This window comes from Dermacentor albipictus, chromosome 1 (genome assembly GCF_038994185.2).
Source record: "Dermacentor albipictus isolate Rhodes 1998 colony chromosome 1, USDA_Dalb.pri_finalv2, whole genome shotgun sequence".
Classification (NCBI taxonomy): Eukaryota; Metazoa; Arthropoda; class Arachnida; order Ixodida; family Ixodidae; genus Dermacentor; species Dermacentor albipictus.
The window spans coordinates 244,631,799-244,652,603 of NC_091821.1; the positions used below are offsets into that span (position 1 = coordinate 244,631,799).

Consider the following 20,805-nt stretch of genomic DNA (forward strand, 5'->3'; position numbering starts at 1 on the left):
TTACATCATTGGACAAAAAACTCTTCTTTGAATTGCGTGCACTAACAATGGTAGGAGCAAAGAAAAGTCAGGAGCAGGGTTAGTAGCTTGCATTCTTCATTCCTGACATGGCTGTCGAACCAACTGACACAGTGGCACAGTACAGAGTCCTTTCTGATGTGCATCAGTGATGGTATGGTGAAAGGCAGTCAGATCTTTTTGTGTGCAGGTCACACTTGCAACATGCCAATACCAAATTTTATCTGTTACGCAGTTTTTCAGCAGCTCCCTATGAGACATTCTATGTATTTCTTAACTGCCAAAAATCTGTTGCCAAGAATGAGGCTGTACCAACAGATCCATTCGTAACAAGCATGCACTCGGATGGCTCCACTCTTTTCACTAGACTGACGCCATAGTAACTGAAACATCGGATAGAAAAGTTTCAAGGGAAGTGTTAATTTTATAATAGCAGTGCTGAAGCAATACTAAAAAGGCATATAATATTCTTTACTGCAATCAAATTTGTTGGGCAAGGGCAGCTTGTTTTTGCATAAAAGGGGCCCCTGCAACATAATGGGGCTCGACATATTGACAAACTTGCCAACTCGCATGGTTTTGGAAACCAGAAAATGGGACCTCAACCATTTGTGTTGAACAGACTTCACAGAGCTAGCAAGTGTGTGCATGACACATAGCATGGCCCCCCACATGACATTACATATGAGAAGGTGCCATCCAAACTTAAGGCTAACGTCCTTAGTCATGAGGTTCGGAATGAAAAAATGCTTGTGTTCTGAGCATTGGGAGCATGTTAACGAGCACTGCGCAATCAAAATTGGGATGTTAAACCCCTAAGAAACCGAAATGCCCTCTTTATGTGAAATTCCAGTGCAAACAAGTTGGCATTTCATAGTATTATTGTACTATACTACACAAGTAAAAATGCAAGCTCAATCCAATGTTCCAGGGGTGTAGCCAGGAGGGGGGAAGAGGGGGGGGGGCTTATGGGGCTTCAGCCCCCCCCCCCCCCCCCAAATTTATTTCGTGCTGTCATGCACCGCCGACCAAACAACCCCCAGCACCGGAAATTATTCTGGATCTTGTGTAGAATGTCTTTTTCATGCTCGAAAAGCCATTTTGGCGCGAACATTGTGAAATCGGGCTGGATTTTGTGACAACGCCCACGCACCTGGAGTCACATAACGCAAGGAGACCCATCCGAGGACAAAGTTTCAAGGGTGTTTTGACGGCGAGAGGGCTCGTGGTGGCATCTACAGTGAAATCTACGGAGCGCATGGATTTCAATTCTGAAACTTTATGTGCATAAAGTTCTCATGAACTTTTTATGCGAAAGGTGCATTGATGTTTCCAAAGTAGTGCTTTAGATTTTCAATTCCGTAACTTTGTAGGTTTAGTGTTCTTATAAACATTTGACGCCAAAAGTGCATTGACTTTTCTAAAGTCGTACATCGGACCATACAACGAGAAGGGCCAAATCAATGCACTATCAGACAATTTGACAGAGCACTCAGCGAGGTCCGATAAGACAAAGCGCTGTGGTGGTGCATTTGTGTCGTCATGTCACAGAAAAGAATATCAACATTTTTTTCACCTGCGCCAAAGCATCCATGTCAACACACTAAAGCCAGCAAAGGTAACTACATTCTTATTTATTTTTTCTGCTTTGACTTTTATTAGCAAGGACACATTGAGTCTCTTCAATTTTCCTGTTCTCGCTACCTGCGGGCTGCCAGAGCCAGCCAGAGTGCATGCGTTTTTCTCATGTTGCCCCGACCACTACGCGGCGCACTTTGGTGTGAATTCGTTTTTCTCTGACCGAGTAGATTTTGGCCTGGCAGAGTTTTGGACGCTTTCTTGCTAGCAGATGAGAGAAAAAAAAAAAAAAAAACAATGGTCACTCGCCATCATCACTGTGAGGACTCAATGGATTGCAACGCGTTCGCTTAAGGGCATCACATTCACTTTGATAATACCGCAACCTCTTCAGAAAGTCCTTTGTCTCGCTGTTGTAGGATACTGAGCACTATGCCGATGGTTCTCTGTGGACCAAGCGTCTCACGTTTTCTTCTATATTCATTCGGTAACCACACTAGGTGCCCAAAGTAGAAATTCGATTGTGTCCAACATGTGTTCATTTCCTACTTTTCATTTAGGTGCCCCGCCTCACAAGAGAAAAAAAAAGGCATTGTTGCGGCACAGCGAATTGTTGCATGGTGAAAGTACGATTTTGTTACTTCCTCTTTTGCTGAAAGTAATGGGCCACGGGACTCTTCAGTTGCCGGATACTCTTATAATTACGACAGCAATTATATGGACACTCCAGGTGCATTCCTGCTGTTGCCGTCATGTTCTGTATTAAGTCCAAGGACGATAACATTGTCATTGTGCACCGCATGCTGTGTGTGCTAGTGAAAGCATAGAGGCAGGGAACGGGGGGGTGAGGGGGTGATGGGCGAGCCGACGATGGTAACCCAGTCTTGTGTGCGCAAGGGAGAAAAGCAGGGAGGAAGCACACTGCCATGCGTCGCGCGCAATGCATCAGGGGTAGTGGACGGAGGATTCAGTGATCTGTGAATCTGTGATTGCGCGACATGTTTATTTGCCTTGTTTGACCATTATATACATTGACTTTTGCTTACATACGTAGATTTATTGGATACTTATGCGTATATCTAAATATCTTGTTCCGAGGTTTTGTGTATACATGCAGTGAACTTTATTGCCAGTGGCACTTTTTTGCCCTTTATCAAGCTGTAGCTTTGCATTTGTAATGCCTATTTTGTAAAACTCCTGTTTTTTATATGTGCTCTGTGTTGCGACTATAGTTTCCATACAATTACTCAATACACGACTGGTGACAGCTGCTCCTGCGCAATACATTGGAACGAAGGACAGAGTCACTGAGATTTTTTCCTGGCAGTTGCATATGTACAAAAATCTAAACATTCTTCAATGACAAAGTTTCATTAAAACATTTGTACTGATCTTGTTCATTTCATGGTCTTTACGTTATTCACATGCATGCACTGCTTTGCTAGTATCGAACTGATAAAGTTCTAAAGTGCATATGATATTTTCTTTACTTATTAAATAGACAAAAACATGGAAGCACTGGTATCAGTTATTTTTGACAATTTTTATGACATACGAATATTTTATTTGTCTTGACAGTGTGTAGTGTTCAAGAATTAGTTTGCAGCATCTTTGGCAATGGCAATGCAGTTATTATTCATGTATTGATCCCTCGACAAATTCTATAAGGAGGAGGCCGAGCTGCAATGTGTCCCCCACCCCTCCACCCCAAACAAAATTTCTGGCTATGCCACTGCAATATTCCCTTGTTTCTCACACAGACATGAAGGGCAGTGATGGGAGTCATGGAGACCCATTGTTGTAGCGAAGTTGAGGCAGAAGTGTTCGTTTCACAACTATGATGAACTCAAATGAGTTACTGGTAAAAAGGAACCACTGATATATTTTTATGAACACCCTACACTACCTGGATTAGTACTGCACAGTGTCATTTACTTCAAATGAGTGCAGCAGTCGAAGTTGATGGCATTCCTTGTGCTTGTGTGAAAGGTAGTTGAAGAGGGTACAGACAAACAAACTGCAATGATTTTGTGTACAGGATGTGCTGGTAACTATGCTCACCTGGGCAACGGTATATGGCTGGAATGCCAAAAGTGCTGAATGGCCCCGTCTCGAACAGCAGCTTTTCACAGCCCACTGTGACGCTGACCCGTCCCTCAAGCACCAGCGCAAAATAGTCAGCTGGTTGGCCAGCCACATAAATGACGGGGTCTTCACGAGAATGCATCTTAATGCTTATGAAGATGTTCTGCAGCATCAGTCGCCGCAAGACAGACTCTGAGATGAGGTTCTTCTTGAATGGCTCCACAGCTGCATTAAAACATTAAAACATTTCTTTAAAGCAATTCTTTGATATTGAATAGCTTCTGCACAACTAGATAAGGTGTGTCAAAGTTGCATGACCCCTATGTTGCAATCTAATGTATAATAGTGATCGCAAATCATGTGAAACTAGTTTTCCAAAGATTCCAATGTCGTATGTTATACAGTGGTATGATTACGGCCAGTGCTCATGTCTGTGCTGAACAATGCATTGCTATATGCAGCAATTCCAAAGGGTGTCATTAGAATTGGGTGGTTTTAAATTGTGTAGGATATGATTGAGCTGAAGATATGCTGCTGATGCTTTCCTCTTTGCACTGGGTGAGTGAAGTCGCTTCCACATTTGCATCAAACCAGTAGAAAAGAGTAGTTTATTAACAGGACACTACTATTATCTGCTCAGTTTTTGCCAAGCAGGATACCTTTTCTGAAAGTTGGACAGGCCACTCTGTGCCAGAACACTTACTGCAGTTGCATTCAACAAGGGTCATGCGCACAAATCCATCATCCTGTGAAAAGCTGCACTTAGGACAACAAGCATGCAAGTGATTTCCACACAGATAGCTGTTGTCGAGGGAAACCATGTTATCTCAATTGGCATTGCATTACAGTTTACACCTCTGCCTTCCCCCCTTTACATGTTGACTAAGCTAGTTCTACCAACAAAACTCAGTAGTACTAACAGATACAGTCGACTGATTCTTTAACAGCACTGCGCGAGTGTCAAATCGGCGGCCGGTGAGCGCCTTCTAATAGCTGCAAAGTCACTAGATCAGCAAGAACTTGATGATCTATTGCTGGTCTCTCTTGTTCTTGCTGATTGTGTCGCTTCGCGCCGTAGGTGTTCACCAGCCGATGATTGCGCGGTACTGTTAAAGAATCGGTCGACTGTACATGCATAGTTCATAACAGCACTGGAGGCCACTGATGCGACATGAAATTATCAAGTTGCCATGGCACAGAGCATCGCTATGAATGGAGCATAAATGAATGATTTAAACAAAAATGTGCACCTCAGCCCCACAGGAATGATCAATGCTGCATAGGACACTCTGTTACATAATATGGACATAGCGAGTGCAGAGGGCAAACATTCAGCAGTGCTGGAAGCATGGAATAGGACACTGTGAAAGAAGGGAGTAGCACAAATGGGGGTTCTCCAGAGTTGAAGAAAGGATAGTCCCGTTAGCGTGCACTGGTGGTTGAGAGAGACTTGGAGGAACAAGTGCTGGGAGTATGACGTGACACTGGTGTGAGGAAGTGCTACAAATCCACAACTACTTGCATCAATATGTGCAATATAGATAGCAGAAGCATGGAGCATAAATTTTAAGATGCACATCTCTGCTACCTGGGCTTCCATCCTGGTGAAAAGAATATACTTGCACCATACTATTATCTGTTTATTTTGTTATAACTGGCTTCAGAGTGATACTTTCACAAATTTTACTAAGTGTGCTCAGCAAAAGCTGATTCTACAGATGCTTTATGCTCCTTGACAGACGACACGCACAAGAAACTGAAGCTGGTGAGTACTCGAGGCTCGTCCATTTAGTATGAATTGTAAAACTAGAACTCGTTTTCATATGTACATCTTTAAAATATGTTAGCATTCAACAGAGTTTTGTCCAATAGCACATTCGGAAAACCTTGTTGAAAAATGAGGCATAGAATGCCAATGTATCTGTGCCATGTTTTGGGGTTGTATGTTGAAACATGCTAGTCTGATCATTCCTACTAAATTGACATGCTCTTTGCACTCACTGGTTTCAATTTGACAATTGCAGCATGTGTGCAAAGTTAATGATTAGAGTGTTAATTCATACATTTAGTTAATGATTAGCTTGATGAGTGAAACTGCTCATGCACATAGATGTCTGTCAAGGATCATGAGAAGCAAGTGTAAAAGCAGTCTTTGAATAGCTTGCATGGTGTAAAAATGAAAGAACAAAATGAATGTTACTTGGCTTGTCTTTTTATCAATAATCACTACATTTGATGTGTTCATGGGTGACCCACCAGAATACAAGCATTTCTGAAAGAATCAAATGTGCACAAAACACGTAAATATTTTTAAGAATCATGCCACAGACAGTATCAAAAGACAATATGGTGTCTGGAAAAGGGCATGCAAGCCTGTGGGTCTCTCTAGGGCATCTGTTCTTTTCACCCATTTGGATAACTGCCAAAACTGCGCACAGATAGAATGAAAACTACTTTCATGAAGGGTAATGCTTGGGCCAAGATATCCAGAAAACATTTCTAGATGAGATTCCCCAAACACAAGGCCAAAACCATGCAATATATTCTGCAAATTTCCACAAGTAGTGGACATTACTCTACAGCCACCCCATGTATAAGAACACATGTTTAGCAATACATTTGTCTCTCTTAGTTTCTCATATGAATGCACAAGTGGCTTCTGATTTTAAAAAAGATCAAGTAAAAAAAAGAACAGACCTTCAGAAAGCCATCACATATGAGGCTTAAAAAGTTTCCAGCCTAACATGGAATTTAACTATACGATAAAGGGGTTCTTGTGCGTACTTCAGCTGCAATTTTAATACCAAAGTGTAACAATTCTTTGTACTGCTGCAGTTTGAGAATGATGGCCCAGAAAAATATGGAATTAATCCACCAGGAGACGAGAACTGCGATAAAGGAGATTAATGGTGAATTACATGATAGCATTGGTGACAAAATTCTTTCATCCAGCACAACCAAGAAGTAAGTTGTTGGCTTCAGAAGAGGGAGAACAGTGACCAAAGACTAAGTGTGTGCAACATGACTGTAGTAACCGTTGGGAAGGTTGGTTCTGTACACTCTAAGATAAACAAACTGGCCTGAAGAGAACTGCAGAGATAGTGGGGATACCTGTGGAGCAATTTCACCATATATAGCCTGTGAGGAATTACAAATGAGAAAGTTGTACACGAAATGAATCCCAAAAGAGTTGAATGCTGATCACAAACAACAGTGTGTGCTTGCTTCATGTCGAATAATGGCACATTTTGAAAGGGATTCTTATTATTTTTAGCCATTTGGTGACTGTCAATGAAATGTGGCTCTAACACTACGATCCAGAAACCAAACAGCAGCCGACGGAGTGGCAACGTGTGTTCACCAAGTCACAACAACTTTGACAGCAGATATCCGTTGCTAAAGTTATGGAGATTGTGTTTTGGGATGCAGAAGGAGTGATATCCACATCGATTAGGTTCATCAAGAGTTCACAGTAAATGCCAACTACTGCTGCAAATGTTCTGTTTAAATTTCATGCAGCCATCTGAAAGATATGGTGAGAAAAGCTGGTGAAAGGCATTCATGTTTCTTCAGAACAACCCTTATTACAAGATGCTTATCACCATGCAGAAATTGGACCAGGTAGGCTATGAAGTGATAGATCATCCCTCTTATTCTCCAGGCCTGGCTCCATCGGGCATTTATCTGTTCCCACAATTCAAAATGGACATGAACACATCTTGCAAGCAACAATGCTGTCATTTCTCCATTCACAACAATAAACAGGTGCAGGCTGGTATCTTGCTTCAGGCATTTGTCACCAAACAAAGGAGGTTTCAACAAAGACACTCTTTGAAGGTGGTATTTTTCATCTTAATGTTGTGTTCATTAACTTTGCAAGCTGCACCCTAGATTAAATGCAAAGGTGTGTCGTTATGAATAAGCTTAATTATTGATAGCACTACACTTGGTGCACTTTCATGGACTGGCATAACTTTCTCTGCTCTGCAGTTTTCTCTTAGGCAGACTCAGTTTCAAGCAAATGCATGGTTTTTACTCCCTAAGTTTGAATGCACAGATGGTTTGTAATTCTATGCATTTTACTCGCAGGAAATAACCCACAAAAAGGTGTGTATATCTTTAGGACTGGTACATGCAGTGACGATGCCTTAGAGATTTATAAGCAAGATCATGCATTATTATGTTTTATTTTTCAACACTGAGATGACACAAAAAGTGTTCATTAGAAGGTGACCAGATGAATTAAGCCATCAAGCGGGTCGCTCCCTGAAAGCAAGCCCAAATAAATGGTATGGTCCATCCAAAAATAGCCCAGAATAAGCAGAAAATTTCATGCAAACACAGTGTTCAAAGTATGACTAGCTTGAATTAGAAATCTACTTTGTGCCAAAGAACTTCCATGCACATTTTGGGAAGTGGCTGAGCTAGTTGAACAAAATAATGGAAAATGGCCATAAACCAGTCGCAGTTATGCTAATGTTGGCCTGCACTAAGAAATGGAGGAGATATGATTTTCTTGTTTTCTTTGCAACATGATGTACAAGTTGTAGTGAGACAGTGCGAGAAATGAAGACAGACACACACAACACACAGTCCTTGTTTCTCACAATGTTTCTACTACAAGATGCAATGCCAACTAGACCATTGTCACACCCTTTTATGAGTTAAAAATCTGAGTGTGGCATTCGAAGCCACCTGAGAAATCTGCCAATTGAAGAGAGTAATAAGGCAAGACGTATTAATTTAAAAAAATAATATGTGAGAAACTGCAATCCAAGCAAAAAATGGTGCAACGAGCACATGAATAATTTTGCAAATGACTCCGTGAAAACAAGCTTCATCTGGTAGCAATAAAAAGGAATTGACACTCTAATTCATTACACAAAAGCACTATATTTTTGCCTACTAAGTCCTGCTGCTTACAGCAATATCCATTTCCAATATCCAATACCCCAATGGCTGTGCAGCAAATGCGGCACAGCTAGCTAAAAACAGCACTAGATAAAAAAAAAATTTATATATATATATGTATATATATATGTGCTTACCTCACATGTGCATATACAGATACTAAGTTTTAAAATATTTGCCATCTGGCACAAAATTTATACTGTAGTCAATACACAAGAGAAGCAAGACTGCCCGAGTTCTCCTTCTTTTAATTTAATTGATTACATGCTACCTTTAACCAAAGCGGTAGGCTGTAAGGGACAATGCCAGGCTGTTGTGTCTTTCTCTGCTTCTTTCTTATCTTTTACGTTCCCCTCTCCCCTTTTTGTTCTGGTTAAAATCCCTGCCTGTCTGCTTTCTCTCATCTTTTTCTCTCTCTAGATGACAAGGAACATACATGAAATGCATCCATGCATAACACACAAATGCACAACATACACAAGTACAAGTAACAAGTAACTGGAGTATGGTCAAGGCTAGTGTTTCAGAGGAAGGCCAAGATGCCTTTGTTGTGTGCAAAGCACTACCAGCACTGCTCAAAGGTCCAAGTACATGGTACAGCTCCTACGCCATGTTCTGTGCATAGTTCTAAATAACTTCACCTATGTGAAGTGCCATTGGTAAAGCATCTGTGGGCTCAGTGGTTGGAGTTAAAAGGAATAAACACAAGTGTTGTGTTCTAAGGGAGGGCAATTGTGTTATAATAATTGTAATATGATAGAGCAGAAATTTTACAGGCATTCATTTATTAACATACCATAACGCAATGTCGGTGGCTCCCTTAAAATGAAAGAAATCCCGAACTAGGTGCAGCTGCCACAACAATGTACTCAGACCTAAATATGACATTACTCAGAAAACTAACCTAAACAAGAATACAGTAATGCAGGTACTGCTCATGTACACTGTAAAATGTTACAGGAACAGGATTCTAGCTTAACAAAAAGTTCGTTCACTTACAGGTAGCCAAGTACTGGAACGTTGCAAGAGCCAGCTGTGGTGAGATGTTGTGCTTGCCTTGCCGACCATAACCAAGCTTGGCAAAATCGGAAAAATCCTGGCGCACTTGAGCTTCTTTTCGTTTTAGCTTTCTCCGATTATCCACTGAAATGAGGAAGATGTGTGTGAACAGTCTCGTCAACACTGCCAGTTGTAGACACACTTACTTAAAATGTCTGTTTCATCAATGATTTCAGCTTGTAAGATCTCTTCAATGACATCCTCAAGTGTGACCAAGCCAAGAAGTTCATAGAATGGGTCACCATCTCCTTCTGTGTTCACACGACGAACAAAAGCCATGTGGGATTGCCCTGTACCAAGTAAGAAAAACCTCAGCTGAGACACCACATGATCAAGGAAATCAAAAACACTGACGAACTTCCAGTCTGCTTATAAGGATATATGCAAGTCTTATTGCTGCTCACCGATGAAAAGATTAGATGCGTGATATGTTTTAGTGCAGCATGTGGGCAGTTGCTTTCTTGAATGAATACTTCTTGTAGCCTGTTGCAAATATATTCTTGTTTATGTTAATGTCTACAATCTATGCAGTAGTAAAAATCATTTTCTAAAGGTTACTTTTCCTGAATTCATTGATGTAAGCCTTACTGCTGCGTACTGATGGAAAGATTAGATGCATGATATGTTTTAGTGCAGCATTAGGGCAGCCACCGTCTTGAATGAATGCTCCTTGTAGCTTGTTCCAAACGATCGGTTTTGTTTTTGTTAATGTTTACAATCTACGCAGTATGTGAACAATTGTTTTCTAACAGTTACCTTTCTTGAATTCATTGAGCAAGTTGACGAGAGTTTCATCTTCGAAGACAAATGTGACAGGATGATTGTAGAACTCGCACAATGTCCGGAGAGGAATCTCATCCTCGGGGTCCACAAAAGCCAGATCCTTAATATTTAGAAGTCCAACAACATTATTGCGGTCACCATCAAATACTGGAATGCGAGTGTAACCCTGCGCAATGATCTGAGACACTGTTTCGAAGTCCAGAACTGCTGTAACAGGCAGCATAAACACGTCGTCCATACGAGTCATGGCCTGATTGGCAGTTTTCTTCTTGAGCTCTAGTGCCCCACTGATGATGTCCACTTCCTCATTCTCCAGCATGTTGTAGTCCTTAGTGAGACGGATGTACTCTATCAGCTTTTCCCTATCGTAGACATGGCCTATCTCCTCCCCAAGAACCCAGTCGAGGATCTTGGAAATGGGCCATGACAGAGGGAGTGTGAGGGCCATGAACACCTTTGTGATAAACAGCGTGCGAGCACCAATCTGCAGTCCATGTCGGGAGCAGATGGCTTGCGGAATGATTTCACCAAAGATGACGATGCTGATGGTGGAACCGACAACAGCCACCAAGCCTGAGGTGAGGTCGTCCAGAAGAATGGTAAGTGTGCTGTTGACAAGCACATTGCCCAGAAGCAGGGAGCAGAGAAGATAGTTTCCATGGTCGCGCAGAGGTGCAATGACTTTGGCCCATTTGCGTTCACTGGGTGTTCCACACGATTCAATGACGCGCAGCTCTGTCTTATCAAGAGCCATCAGGCCCAGATTGAGGCCACTGAAGAGGCCCGACAGCAGAAGCAGGCCAGCCAGAATGATGGCCTGCACCCAGACAGGCATGAGCCGCCCCTGGGTCACCACCATCACCCAGGGCTCGTCCCCTTGGTGCACCCACTTGACATCCTCACTAAGGGGCGCCTTGCTGCATACGTAGTAGTGCACATTGGGGCCTGGAAGGCTCACCAACACTGACGCTTTGCCGCCGCCCACATTAGTGGCGTGAACCACGGCCACTGTAGGCACCTCATCGCAAGCAGAACCCCTTGGCGCGGCTTCGTGAGTGAACGCGAACGAGCTCTGGTTGGTGAAGCCGTTGCCAAACAGTTGCAACTCCACCATGGTACCCGCAGGCACCTGTGTCATGCCGGAGTCCAGGGTGGCCACGCGATCGCCGAAAGCCCGCAGGCCCAGCACTTGCGCCGTTTGCGCCACTTGCGCTGCCTCGCCGTCGTCCAACCTGCAATGCAACCGGCACGGGTCAGACGGGCTGCCGCGCGTGCCGCTCCCGCCAACACGTGCGCGGCGACTTGAGTACGCCGCTGATGACAGTGTCAGCAGGAGCGACGTACAGCATCAAAAGGACATCATATACGATCTCGTTGATTTCACTTGTGCACTACGAGAGCAAACGTACAGCTCTATTTAAACGCTAGCCAATATTGCTCCTGACGCGTCGTTCAGACGCGCGCGCGCATTTACCATGGCGCTAGGTGGCAAAAGAAACGAAAGTAAGCACTCACTCGGATTTGGACAGGTTGCGCTTGGGCCCCGTTCCGATGCGATCGGTCGAGCGCCTGCCAATGCCCAGGTTGCGACGCATTCTGAGCTGGCCGGCGTGCCTTGTCGGCGCGGCTGCGTACACGAGCCTGACCGCTTTCCCTTGGTGCCTCCAACGGCCACGGTTGCGCGTGCACAGGTAAAGAGAGTCCTGCGAGGCAGCAGCGGGAATGACGCCCTGGGCGACGACATCTCCGTTGCTGTCAGCGCGCACTCGAAGCTGTCTGCCTACGAATAGCTCGCTATGGCACTCCTGACCGTTTTCCAAGCTTTCGCTGGTGAACGCAATCTTGGTCCTGTTTGGTAGCAGTCCCGTGCCTCGCAAACGCACAGCCACCCGAGAGTTGGGAAAAACTCGGGGAACACGCACGCTGCCAGGAGACCACTCCGTGCAGACGGCTTCAATCTTGTCCACGGAGACAAAATCCTCGCGACTCGCAAGAGGCTGGCCAATATAAAGCGCTGAACAACGACTACAAAGCCACAGAACTAGAAATCTATGAAGTCCATTTCTAGCAGACGCCATATTACGCTTTTACACCATCAACATTGCAGCAGAATGCAGAGGCGTGCGATGTCGCCACCGTCGGGGCTCCGCGCGCTCCTACAGCTCCTTGATTTCTCCGCGCGCGCGATGCTCACAGCTGCCGCTTGCGCTCGGCGCAGGTTAGTTTTGAGATCGGAGAGCGCGCGCAGGATTCCGTTGCACCACATCATGTGCACCTGATCCCGGTCTATCGAGGGCTTCCCATGGACTCCGCGTCATGCGCGCCGGCTGCGGCGGTGGCGCGCCGCTCCACAAGGTGCTCGCACTCGCGAGCGTAGGGAAGTGCGGTGGAACGGATGGACCGCCAAATAACAGCTGGCGTTTCAGCTGCTCACAAAACCTTGTAGTGCCGTAAACTTTCCCATTCGAGTTATCGTACATGTAAAAGCGTCTATCTGGGTTGCAACAAAATGAAATCATACGTTTAATTAGAACTACGTAATTGCAGTTCGCTTTCATAAATATCTCGTCGTGGAATCAGCAATGTTTCAAGTAGGCTTCAAATTCCATCCAGATTTCCTTAGCACATCATAAAATACAAAATTATATTACAACTTATTGGTGCTTTATTGTGCAACAGCAGGTTGTGAAGCAGTATTAGTAGTGTAAATACATACAGGGACCATCTTTTGAATATATAACTTTCAGGATATCACTTCCAATAACGTAGTACGTGTTGACTGGTTAACTAACTGGCGAGATGTACAATGCTCCAGTGAGGTGTCATGCTGTGTCAAACAAAACAGTGTAGAAATGATTAATGCAGCCTGCACAGTGTCAGCAGTATACTTGGCTCTTTTCATTTTCCACACAGATTTTCATTGTGTATAATTTCTTGCTAATAGAACATTATGACTCGGTGCAAATAAGCAAATCATTTCAAATTTTGAAAGTCGGGTAAAGTCTGCACACATCCAAATTCTTGAAAAGCACTAATGGTACCATTATTCACCTCAGCCTTTTTTTTTGTCCTTGTGTGCTACAAAACAATTAAAAGGCTATGTGTGCACAACTTTCATAACATATATGACTGGAATAATTATAGACCACCAACACTCATTACTACTAACACATCTGCCTTGACAACTCAGACCATGACATAAATCATTAAGTGGCACATTTTAACTTCTTAAAAAACAAATTCCTTCTTCCGCATGTAATTTACATCGTATTAAAAAACTACATGTGCACGAAACAACTGTTATCTTATGTGATATTATTTATATCCTACGAATTATTTTCTCTCATTGATAGCATTGTTAATTTTTGCTAAGTGTGCCATATTTTAAAAAACATATGTGAAGTTAAACTTTAATACGGAATGAGTTTTTCCTTTTTAATTGCATGCAGGCAGTGGCAGCTATTAATGATAATTTTTACATGTGTTTCCTGTTACAGCAGCCTATGAAATATTGTATTAAAGTGGAAAGTTGGGCGAGTTGGTATCCATTCATAATGGGAACAGCGTGAACAAGATGATGGCAGAGTGAAAGGACACAGGACGAGCGCTGTCCTGTGTCCTTTCACTCCGTCGTCGTCTTGTTTGCGCTGTTCCCGTTATGAATTTGAAATAATGTCTCTTTATTGACAATTGTGTTCCACTGCAAAATTAAAGCTATGTAAACCATCTTCCTCTTGTGTTTAATCTGCACAAAATTTTGGCTTCATGCCATTCTTAAAGCACGAAATTTCACATTACCAAATGCAAGAGTTTTCTAGAAATCAAGGTTTTATAACTCCATATGTGTACCTCACTGCTGCTCACCTAAATGTAAGCTTTACAGATAGTTTAGTAAGTGATGTTCCCAATGACTGCTTTTGACGAAGTCAAATTAATAGAGAGTAACAATTGTATACTATGCATGCTTCAAGAGTTCCTCCTTTACTCCAGTAATATATGAAACATATTTGCAAAACACTGACTAGGCAGCAATTCAAATATACACTGTCCAACTAAGACCATCACATTGACTTCCACATTCGGTCTGAAATCAACTGTCATGTTAAATATTTTTCCTTTGCCAGCGTGAACCTTAGGTCTATTCGATTCAGCCGAGTTTCTCTGCACCTTCTGCACCTATTCACGGTGCACTGCACCTAGACCTTCGATTCCCCGAAATGCAGCAGTGCACCCTGCACCCCCGTGCTCGATTGAACGGGGTGCAAGGCAAGGTGCCGCCATGGTGCACTGCACCCTTGAACCTTGCAGCGAGTCGGTGCAGCCTGGCACCCCCTGCACTTTTTCGTTTGAGGTGCCGTGCACCTTTTTCTGAATTGAACAAACCTCTTGTGAAGGAAAAAACTTGGTTCCACAGGACATCTAAGCAAAACTATGCTCCTTTGTGCCCATAAGCTTTTCTATGATGTTTCTTTTCATCTCCGAGCAGCTAGAGGCTCCTAGTTGGTGCATCTCTCAGTCAAGTCAGCACATACTTTTCTTTCATTCTAAAAAAAAAAGAGAGAGAGAGAGAGAGATTGCAACTATATATTGGCCTCCATTTCCTTCGCCAGCAATGCAATCACACTTAATGCCACAGTTCGTATTCTACATGCAAGTGTTAGTGTATTTGCTCTTGTAGCCGTAACTTCTTTTCATAATGCTTTAGGCTTAAAGGTAAGGAAAAAAAATAAACAGGCAAGTAAAGCAACACAACATTTTTGCATTGTTTTGAATTGATGTTATCTTTTGAAGAATGCAGCATCAATAGACAGCACATTAAATTTCATATAGTGCACTCAACAAGAAATTTTAAAAAACCATTTATTGACAAAATCTCATGGCAGTATTAAAGAACACACTGAAATCAGTGTAACAGCAATGTCTTGACTAGGATGCAGATGATGACAAAATGCAGATATATATTTGCAGATGACCAACCAGCACTTTGGCACAACACAGGGCAGCATAAAACAACTGAGCATTGCTTCTTCCAGTGCTAGCTTCTGGAAGGAACTATAACCACCTTGTAGTTGTTATCTTGTAGTGCATACAGCACAAAAATTGTCCTTTTAACCTCAAATATGAGGTTGTACACTTTCTCTGCAAGCAAAAGCAACTGCTTTTTACATCTGGGATGCTTTTCTACAAGGGCAGTCACACTACCTTCATAACTGCGTCCATCAGCTTCCATGTTTAGCAGAGCAACAGCTGACCGCAGTACATCTCCAGTAAGCTCAACTGCTATAACATCCACAACAGAAACCCTTCCAAGAAACCCTTGAGCCAATGGTGCCAGTTGAGTTGCAATCTGAGATTCGTACCTCCGCCTGTTGCTTGTGGACACCTTTTCTGCGACACTAAACACAATTCGTAGTGTTGGTCCACTAGAATTAACTTCTTGCCTTGCTGGCTCAGTCGGGGGAGTTTTATCAAAAAGTTCACAAAGCTCAGACACAGACAACCTTTTTTCAGTGAAGCGGTCTTTCTCAAGGCTACGCAGCCTCAGATAACCAGGTTCGGCTTCCTTAAGAAGGGCAAGATGTGGAACAAAGTTTTCTCTACAAAAGGAGGAAGCCTCTTCAATACCATCTTGGGGTGCCATGACTGCTGGAACATCCATGCTCCACAGTCGCGCTAAGAGTGCTAACTGCTGGTCTCGCAGTGACGAGGACACTTCACTCATGTTCCCGAGAACACATTCTACTAAGAACGGTGTCTCACCGTCTTCAGCCACTGCTTGTACAATTTTCTCAATAGAAAAGCTGATTCCCACAGCAGCTAGGTCCCTTTTGGCACCAGCCACAGTAAATGAAGCCACCAGTTTGTCATAACGGCCACCCACTGCTAACAAATCACGGCCCTGACGACGTGTTTTTCTGTGCGACTGGCAGGCAACTTCAAATACAATGCCAGAGTACATGCGCTCATCACAGACAAGACAAGGCACAATTGTCACAGGCAGCTGGAATGCCAGGGCAGAGGATGCCTGCAGCACTGCCTCAAGATCATACAAAGCCTGCCTGGCAAGGGCAGCTGCAGGACCTTTCTGGCGCACCACAAAGCGATACATAGAGGACACCTTAGTCAAATTGTCTTCAACTTCATAAAACTGGGAAAGAAGTGCCACGGCCTGGTCCCCCAAGTTCACTGCATCAAGCTCCTGCTGAAGCTGTACCTTAGATGAAGACTGAACGGTACGTAATGCTGCTAGTATTTGGGACCACCTGTTTTCAGGTACACCACAATGCATCAATAATGAATGCATAAGGCCTGTGTGACCTAAGCGTATGCTGTATCCTCGTGCTTGCAGCTCAGGGAACTCGGCCACTATTTCACTGCCAATGTGGAGCACTTCTGCACAGTGAGTTAAGGCACTTTGATGGCTTGAACATACAATGTCAAATGCACATTCATGCAGTTCTCGTGGGTGACAACCAAATACCTTTCGCGAACGGTACACTTTTTCAATTGCATATCGTCTAAGTGACACAACATCACTGCGTCTAGCTATATAACGAGCGAATGGAACCCTCATGTTGTGAGGCAATGACACTATCAACCCTCCGTGGTCCATGAAATGAACCTTATTATCATCTTCTTCACTGCTTGGGCATTTAGGAAGCAGTGTAGGAATGACCACTGGCATAGCACCATGCCTAACAAGAACATGCTCTAAAGATGTCCTTACATGCCGAAAAAGCAATGCTGACTGAGGCAACGGGTTTCCCTTGCGCATATCTACATCATAGGCATAGTCCTGGACAACAGTAGCCTCCTGCTGGAACAGTGCATTAACCAAATGCTTAAAAGCTTTACTCTGCGGATTGGAGACAGTGTGATTAAGCACTTCTGTTGCTTGGGCCTCCTGCAAGTGTGGTGGGGGCAATTGAGGTGAAGCAAGCAGTTCCGCTGCGCTGGGCCTTTGTGACGGGTCATGATGTAGCAGCCAGCATATCAAGCTTATTTGTTGGCTGCTGAGAAAGTTGCAGGCATCAGTAGGAAGACTGATGCTTGAAAGCCTCAAGTTTGCCAACAATTTAACTCGCTCCATTGCAGTGTTGGGTGCAGGCCAGGACATCTCAAAGAGGATAATACCTAGGCTGTAGATGTCCACTTTCTGACTGTACACAACACGGCCACCTGTTGACACAAAAAGTTCAGGCGCTGTGTACAGTGTGGTACCCACACGACCCGTCAAGCTGGCAGATGTGGGCTGGTCAATGTGCTCTGGCACCTCAGATGTTTCTACCCTTGATAGTAATGCTGTGGTTGCCAGTCCAAAGTCTCCGATTTTGACGTGGTCACCCGAGTCAAGGAATATGTTGACCGGCTTTAGGTCTCGATGTATCATGCCTTGCTGATGAATGTGTGCTAATCCTTCAATGACCTCTCTAAAGAGACGCCACATTCTGCTTGGCTCCCTGTGGAGGCCATTGTCAATTGCTGTGCGCAGAGTACTCTTTTCACAAAATTCCATCTGAATGAACATAAACTGTCGTGCTTGGGTCACAGCTGTTGGCTTCTCCGACACCTCAGATTCAGCTTCTCTGCTACCTTCAAAGACAATATTGTCGCTTGATGAAGAGTCGCCAAAAGCGCACCCAAAAATATTATCTGAAGAACTTGAATCTTCGGCATTGCCGCCTGGCATACTCCACTCGTGTGAAGTGCCTTTAGTTGACTCTGTACTCACACCTGAAGATGCCAGTGTTTCGGGAACTTGCTCCTGTGTTGTAACTTCAATCCAAGAGTTGTAATAACGCACAACATTTTCATGGTTAAGCCTTGACAACAGTTTTACTTCTCTCATTATTTTTCGATTAAGCACTCTGCTAGATGGGTTGAGTTGAATGCGCTTGATTGCATAAACACAACGATCAAGCTTGTTACGTACTTTAAAGACATCTCCAAATCCACCTCTTCCTAACCATCTAAGCACTTCAAACTCACCCTGGAGGCGTGAATGACCTGCAGAACTTAGTGTACAACTACCAGACTCATCTGGTCCTTCATCATCAAGAGGCTCATTCTCAACACTCGGACCTCTCTCCATTAGAAAGGGATGACTTAAAAGCTGCTCGCATGACCATCGGTCTTGTTCCTGTGGAGCCAAGCAGCGCTCCAGGAAATCTCGAGCATCCAGGGACAGACTACTAGGTATATCTGTACTGGCTGCATGTTCTCCACGAAGCAAGGATATAAGTACTTTTCCAAACTGCAAAATGTCATTCTTCTTTTTAGATTTGCAGGCAGGTCCTGCATCATATGAGGCTGGTAGACACAAATCTACAATTTTCCTAGGAATGCTGAAATCTGCCACCTTAACAACCCCATAGCAGTCAACAAAAATACTAGATTCTTTGAGATCCTTGTGCACAACAGAGTTGCAGTGGAGATATTGCAATGCCTGAAGGATGCCGGTCGCATAGCTACGCAAGAGGGCCACATCAAGTGGAATGCCTTGAGCTATGAAGGAACTAAGCGGGCAGCCTTTTACAAATTCCTGCAGTACGTAAAAAGTTCGTTGTTCAGGATTATACAAGCTACCTATGTAGTGGACTAGGTTTGTATGCTTTAGTTTCATGAGCGTCTGTAGCTCCTGCTCAACAGTCGCCACATGATAGTCTGTTTTCAAGCTCCACTGTATAATACACACAAGTTCACCTGTAGTTGTGTCAAAGCCACCGAATGTGCTGTGTCCACGTTCACTGTGACCAAGACAAGCACCCTTTTGCACCGTGTGCTCAGCAGACTTGGAGAAGAAATTGAGAAGCTCAGGTTTATGCGCACAGTTGTTGCGTTCTTTGCTCTCAGATATCTTGGAATTCGTGCGCCTCCTCCTGGCTTCGACCCTCATCTCCTGACGGTGACGCAGAATTTCAAGTTCAAACGCCTGTCTCTGCTTTTCCTCTTCTAGCCGCTGCTCGTTTAGCTGTTGCTGCTGCTCGCGTGCCTTCTCTGCCTCCTGCTTTTCTTTATTTTTGAGCATTTCGTCGTAGAAAGAGCCACGTTCAGGAGTGTTGTGCTGGCGAAGAAACCACTGCACATGCTGGGCAAGCTCAAGCACCATAACCTCTCCAACAAACTGCTTTGTCAACTCTTGCAGCTCCTTTCGAAGTTCTGCCAAGGCTTGATTCGACAGTCCCTTTTGATTGCACACGTCTACAAACGGCACAACATTCGGGTACTGGCTGTTACACCTGACGTGAAGATCCACCTGCACGTGCGCTTGGAAGGGAGTCATGCTCTGCTGAGGCCTCAGCGTGAGTAAAATCTCGGGCGGACGCCATGTTTTCCATTTGTCGTTCGTCCGCAGGTCCTTCACGTCGTCCAGAAACATCGACTGCAGTACTTTCATCTCGTTCTCTTGACGTTCCTTGAGGTCTTCCTCTTCCATCTTAAGCGCTTACAGCAATTACAAGATTGACTTCACTTTTCGTTGACTGCCCGGTGGCAGCTGAAGGGGTGTACATGTTCGCCAGGGTCAAAACAACGCACGCTAAACAGATTAGGTGCCTCCTTACATGATTTCGGAGTGACAGGGAATGCAACAGCACATGTCAACCAACTTTTGAACCGCACCGACCTCACCGCATGCGAACTCGGCGAGCGCCACACACTCAATATAAACGCAGCCCTTGTTTTCACGTCCACAATTGCGTCACGCTTAAGTGAGGAGGAGCTGGCGCGGGAACTTCAATATGTAAAGGAGTGATATAAACATGCGTACATTCTTATAAAACAGAACAGACACTGCGATGCGCGCAGGCTGAGGTAAGGCAACAGAATGCCAAACGTACACTACTAAACGTTATTCTAATTGGTTCTCCAAACTGTCTGGCCTTGAAGAACCCCACCTGCTTTTCCATAGCAGTATCAGAGAGAAGCACAAATTGCGCATAATAATAATAATAATAATAATAATAATAATAATAATAATAATAATAATAATAATAATAATAATAATAATAATAATAATAATAATAATAATAATAATAATAAAAAGTGAGAGGATGAACCGCTCAGTGTCGCACCTTCGAATAACACAACTGTTTCACAACAGTGTACTGTTTTAAAGAATGGATCCGCTTGCGACAATGCACCTGTTTGCTATTATATGAACGCCAGAAATAGGGATTGCGATACATGTGCCGATTCAGGGAGAATCGAACAATCGGCAAATGGTGTGCCGGTGTTGGGGTTGAACCAGCAAACGGCCCCGTGTGGGAAAAGGCCGGCTGTGTCAGGGGAAAACCAGCCAGGTGGCAACACTAGCTTCTGTAATCTAACGCAAGGTCGTACGTATGTTCCCCGACTGCTGCCCTAGGCTTC

The 20,805-nt window shown here is 43.9% G+C and overlaps 2 protein-coding genes across 3 annotated transcripts in view; both read right to left on the reverse strand.

Annotated features, from left to right (window-relative positions):
- LOC135907925 (unextended protein-like) overlaps positions 1 to 12,820 on the reverse strand; it is an 18,271-nt gene extending 5,451 nt beyond the window's left edge. The window contains exons 1-6 of one of the 2 annotated variants that reach the window (XM_065439711.1): positions 11,950 to 12,820; positions 10,408 to 11,666; positions 9,798 to 9,941; positions 9,592 to 9,735; positions 3,658 to 3,906; positions 1,049 to 1,860 (exon numbers count right to left, since the gene is read on the reverse strand). In XM_065439711.1, the coding sequence (XP_065295783.1) occupies positions 1,763 to 1,860; positions 3,658 to 3,906; positions 9,592 to 9,735; positions 9,798 to 9,941; positions 10,408 to 11,666; positions 11,950 to 12,512 (2,457 nt within the window). In that variant the 5' untranslated portion in view covers positions 12,513 to 12,820 and the 3' untranslated portion in view covers positions 1,049 to 1,762. Of the gene's footprint in view, positions 1 to 1,048; positions 1,861 to 3,657; positions 3,907 to 9,591; positions 9,736 to 9,797; positions 9,942 to 10,407; positions 11,667 to 11,949 lie in introns of those variants that run through there. The other variant, XM_065439710.1, reaches the window with a different exon arrangement.
- Positions 12,821 to 15,280: 2,460 nt separating this feature from the next.
- Positions 15,281 to 20,138, reverse strand: Gcn2 (eukaryotic translation initiation factor 2 alpha kinase Gcn2). The gene has a single exon (XM_065439709.1). The coding sequence runs from the start codon at positions 19,868 to 19,870 to the stop codon at positions 15,470 to 15,472; it is 4,401 nt and encodes a 1,466-aa protein (XP_065295781.1). The 5' UTR covers positions 19,871 to 20,138; the 3' UTR covers positions 15,281 to 15,469.
- Between the last annotated feature and the right edge of the window lie 667 nt (positions 20,139 to 20,805).

Excerpts from the sequence above, each read along its gene's own strand:
- Gcn2 (XM_065439709.1), bottom strand. The coding sequence starts at position 19,870 with ATGGAAGAGGAAGACCTCAAGGAACGTCAAGAGAACGAGATGAAAGTA.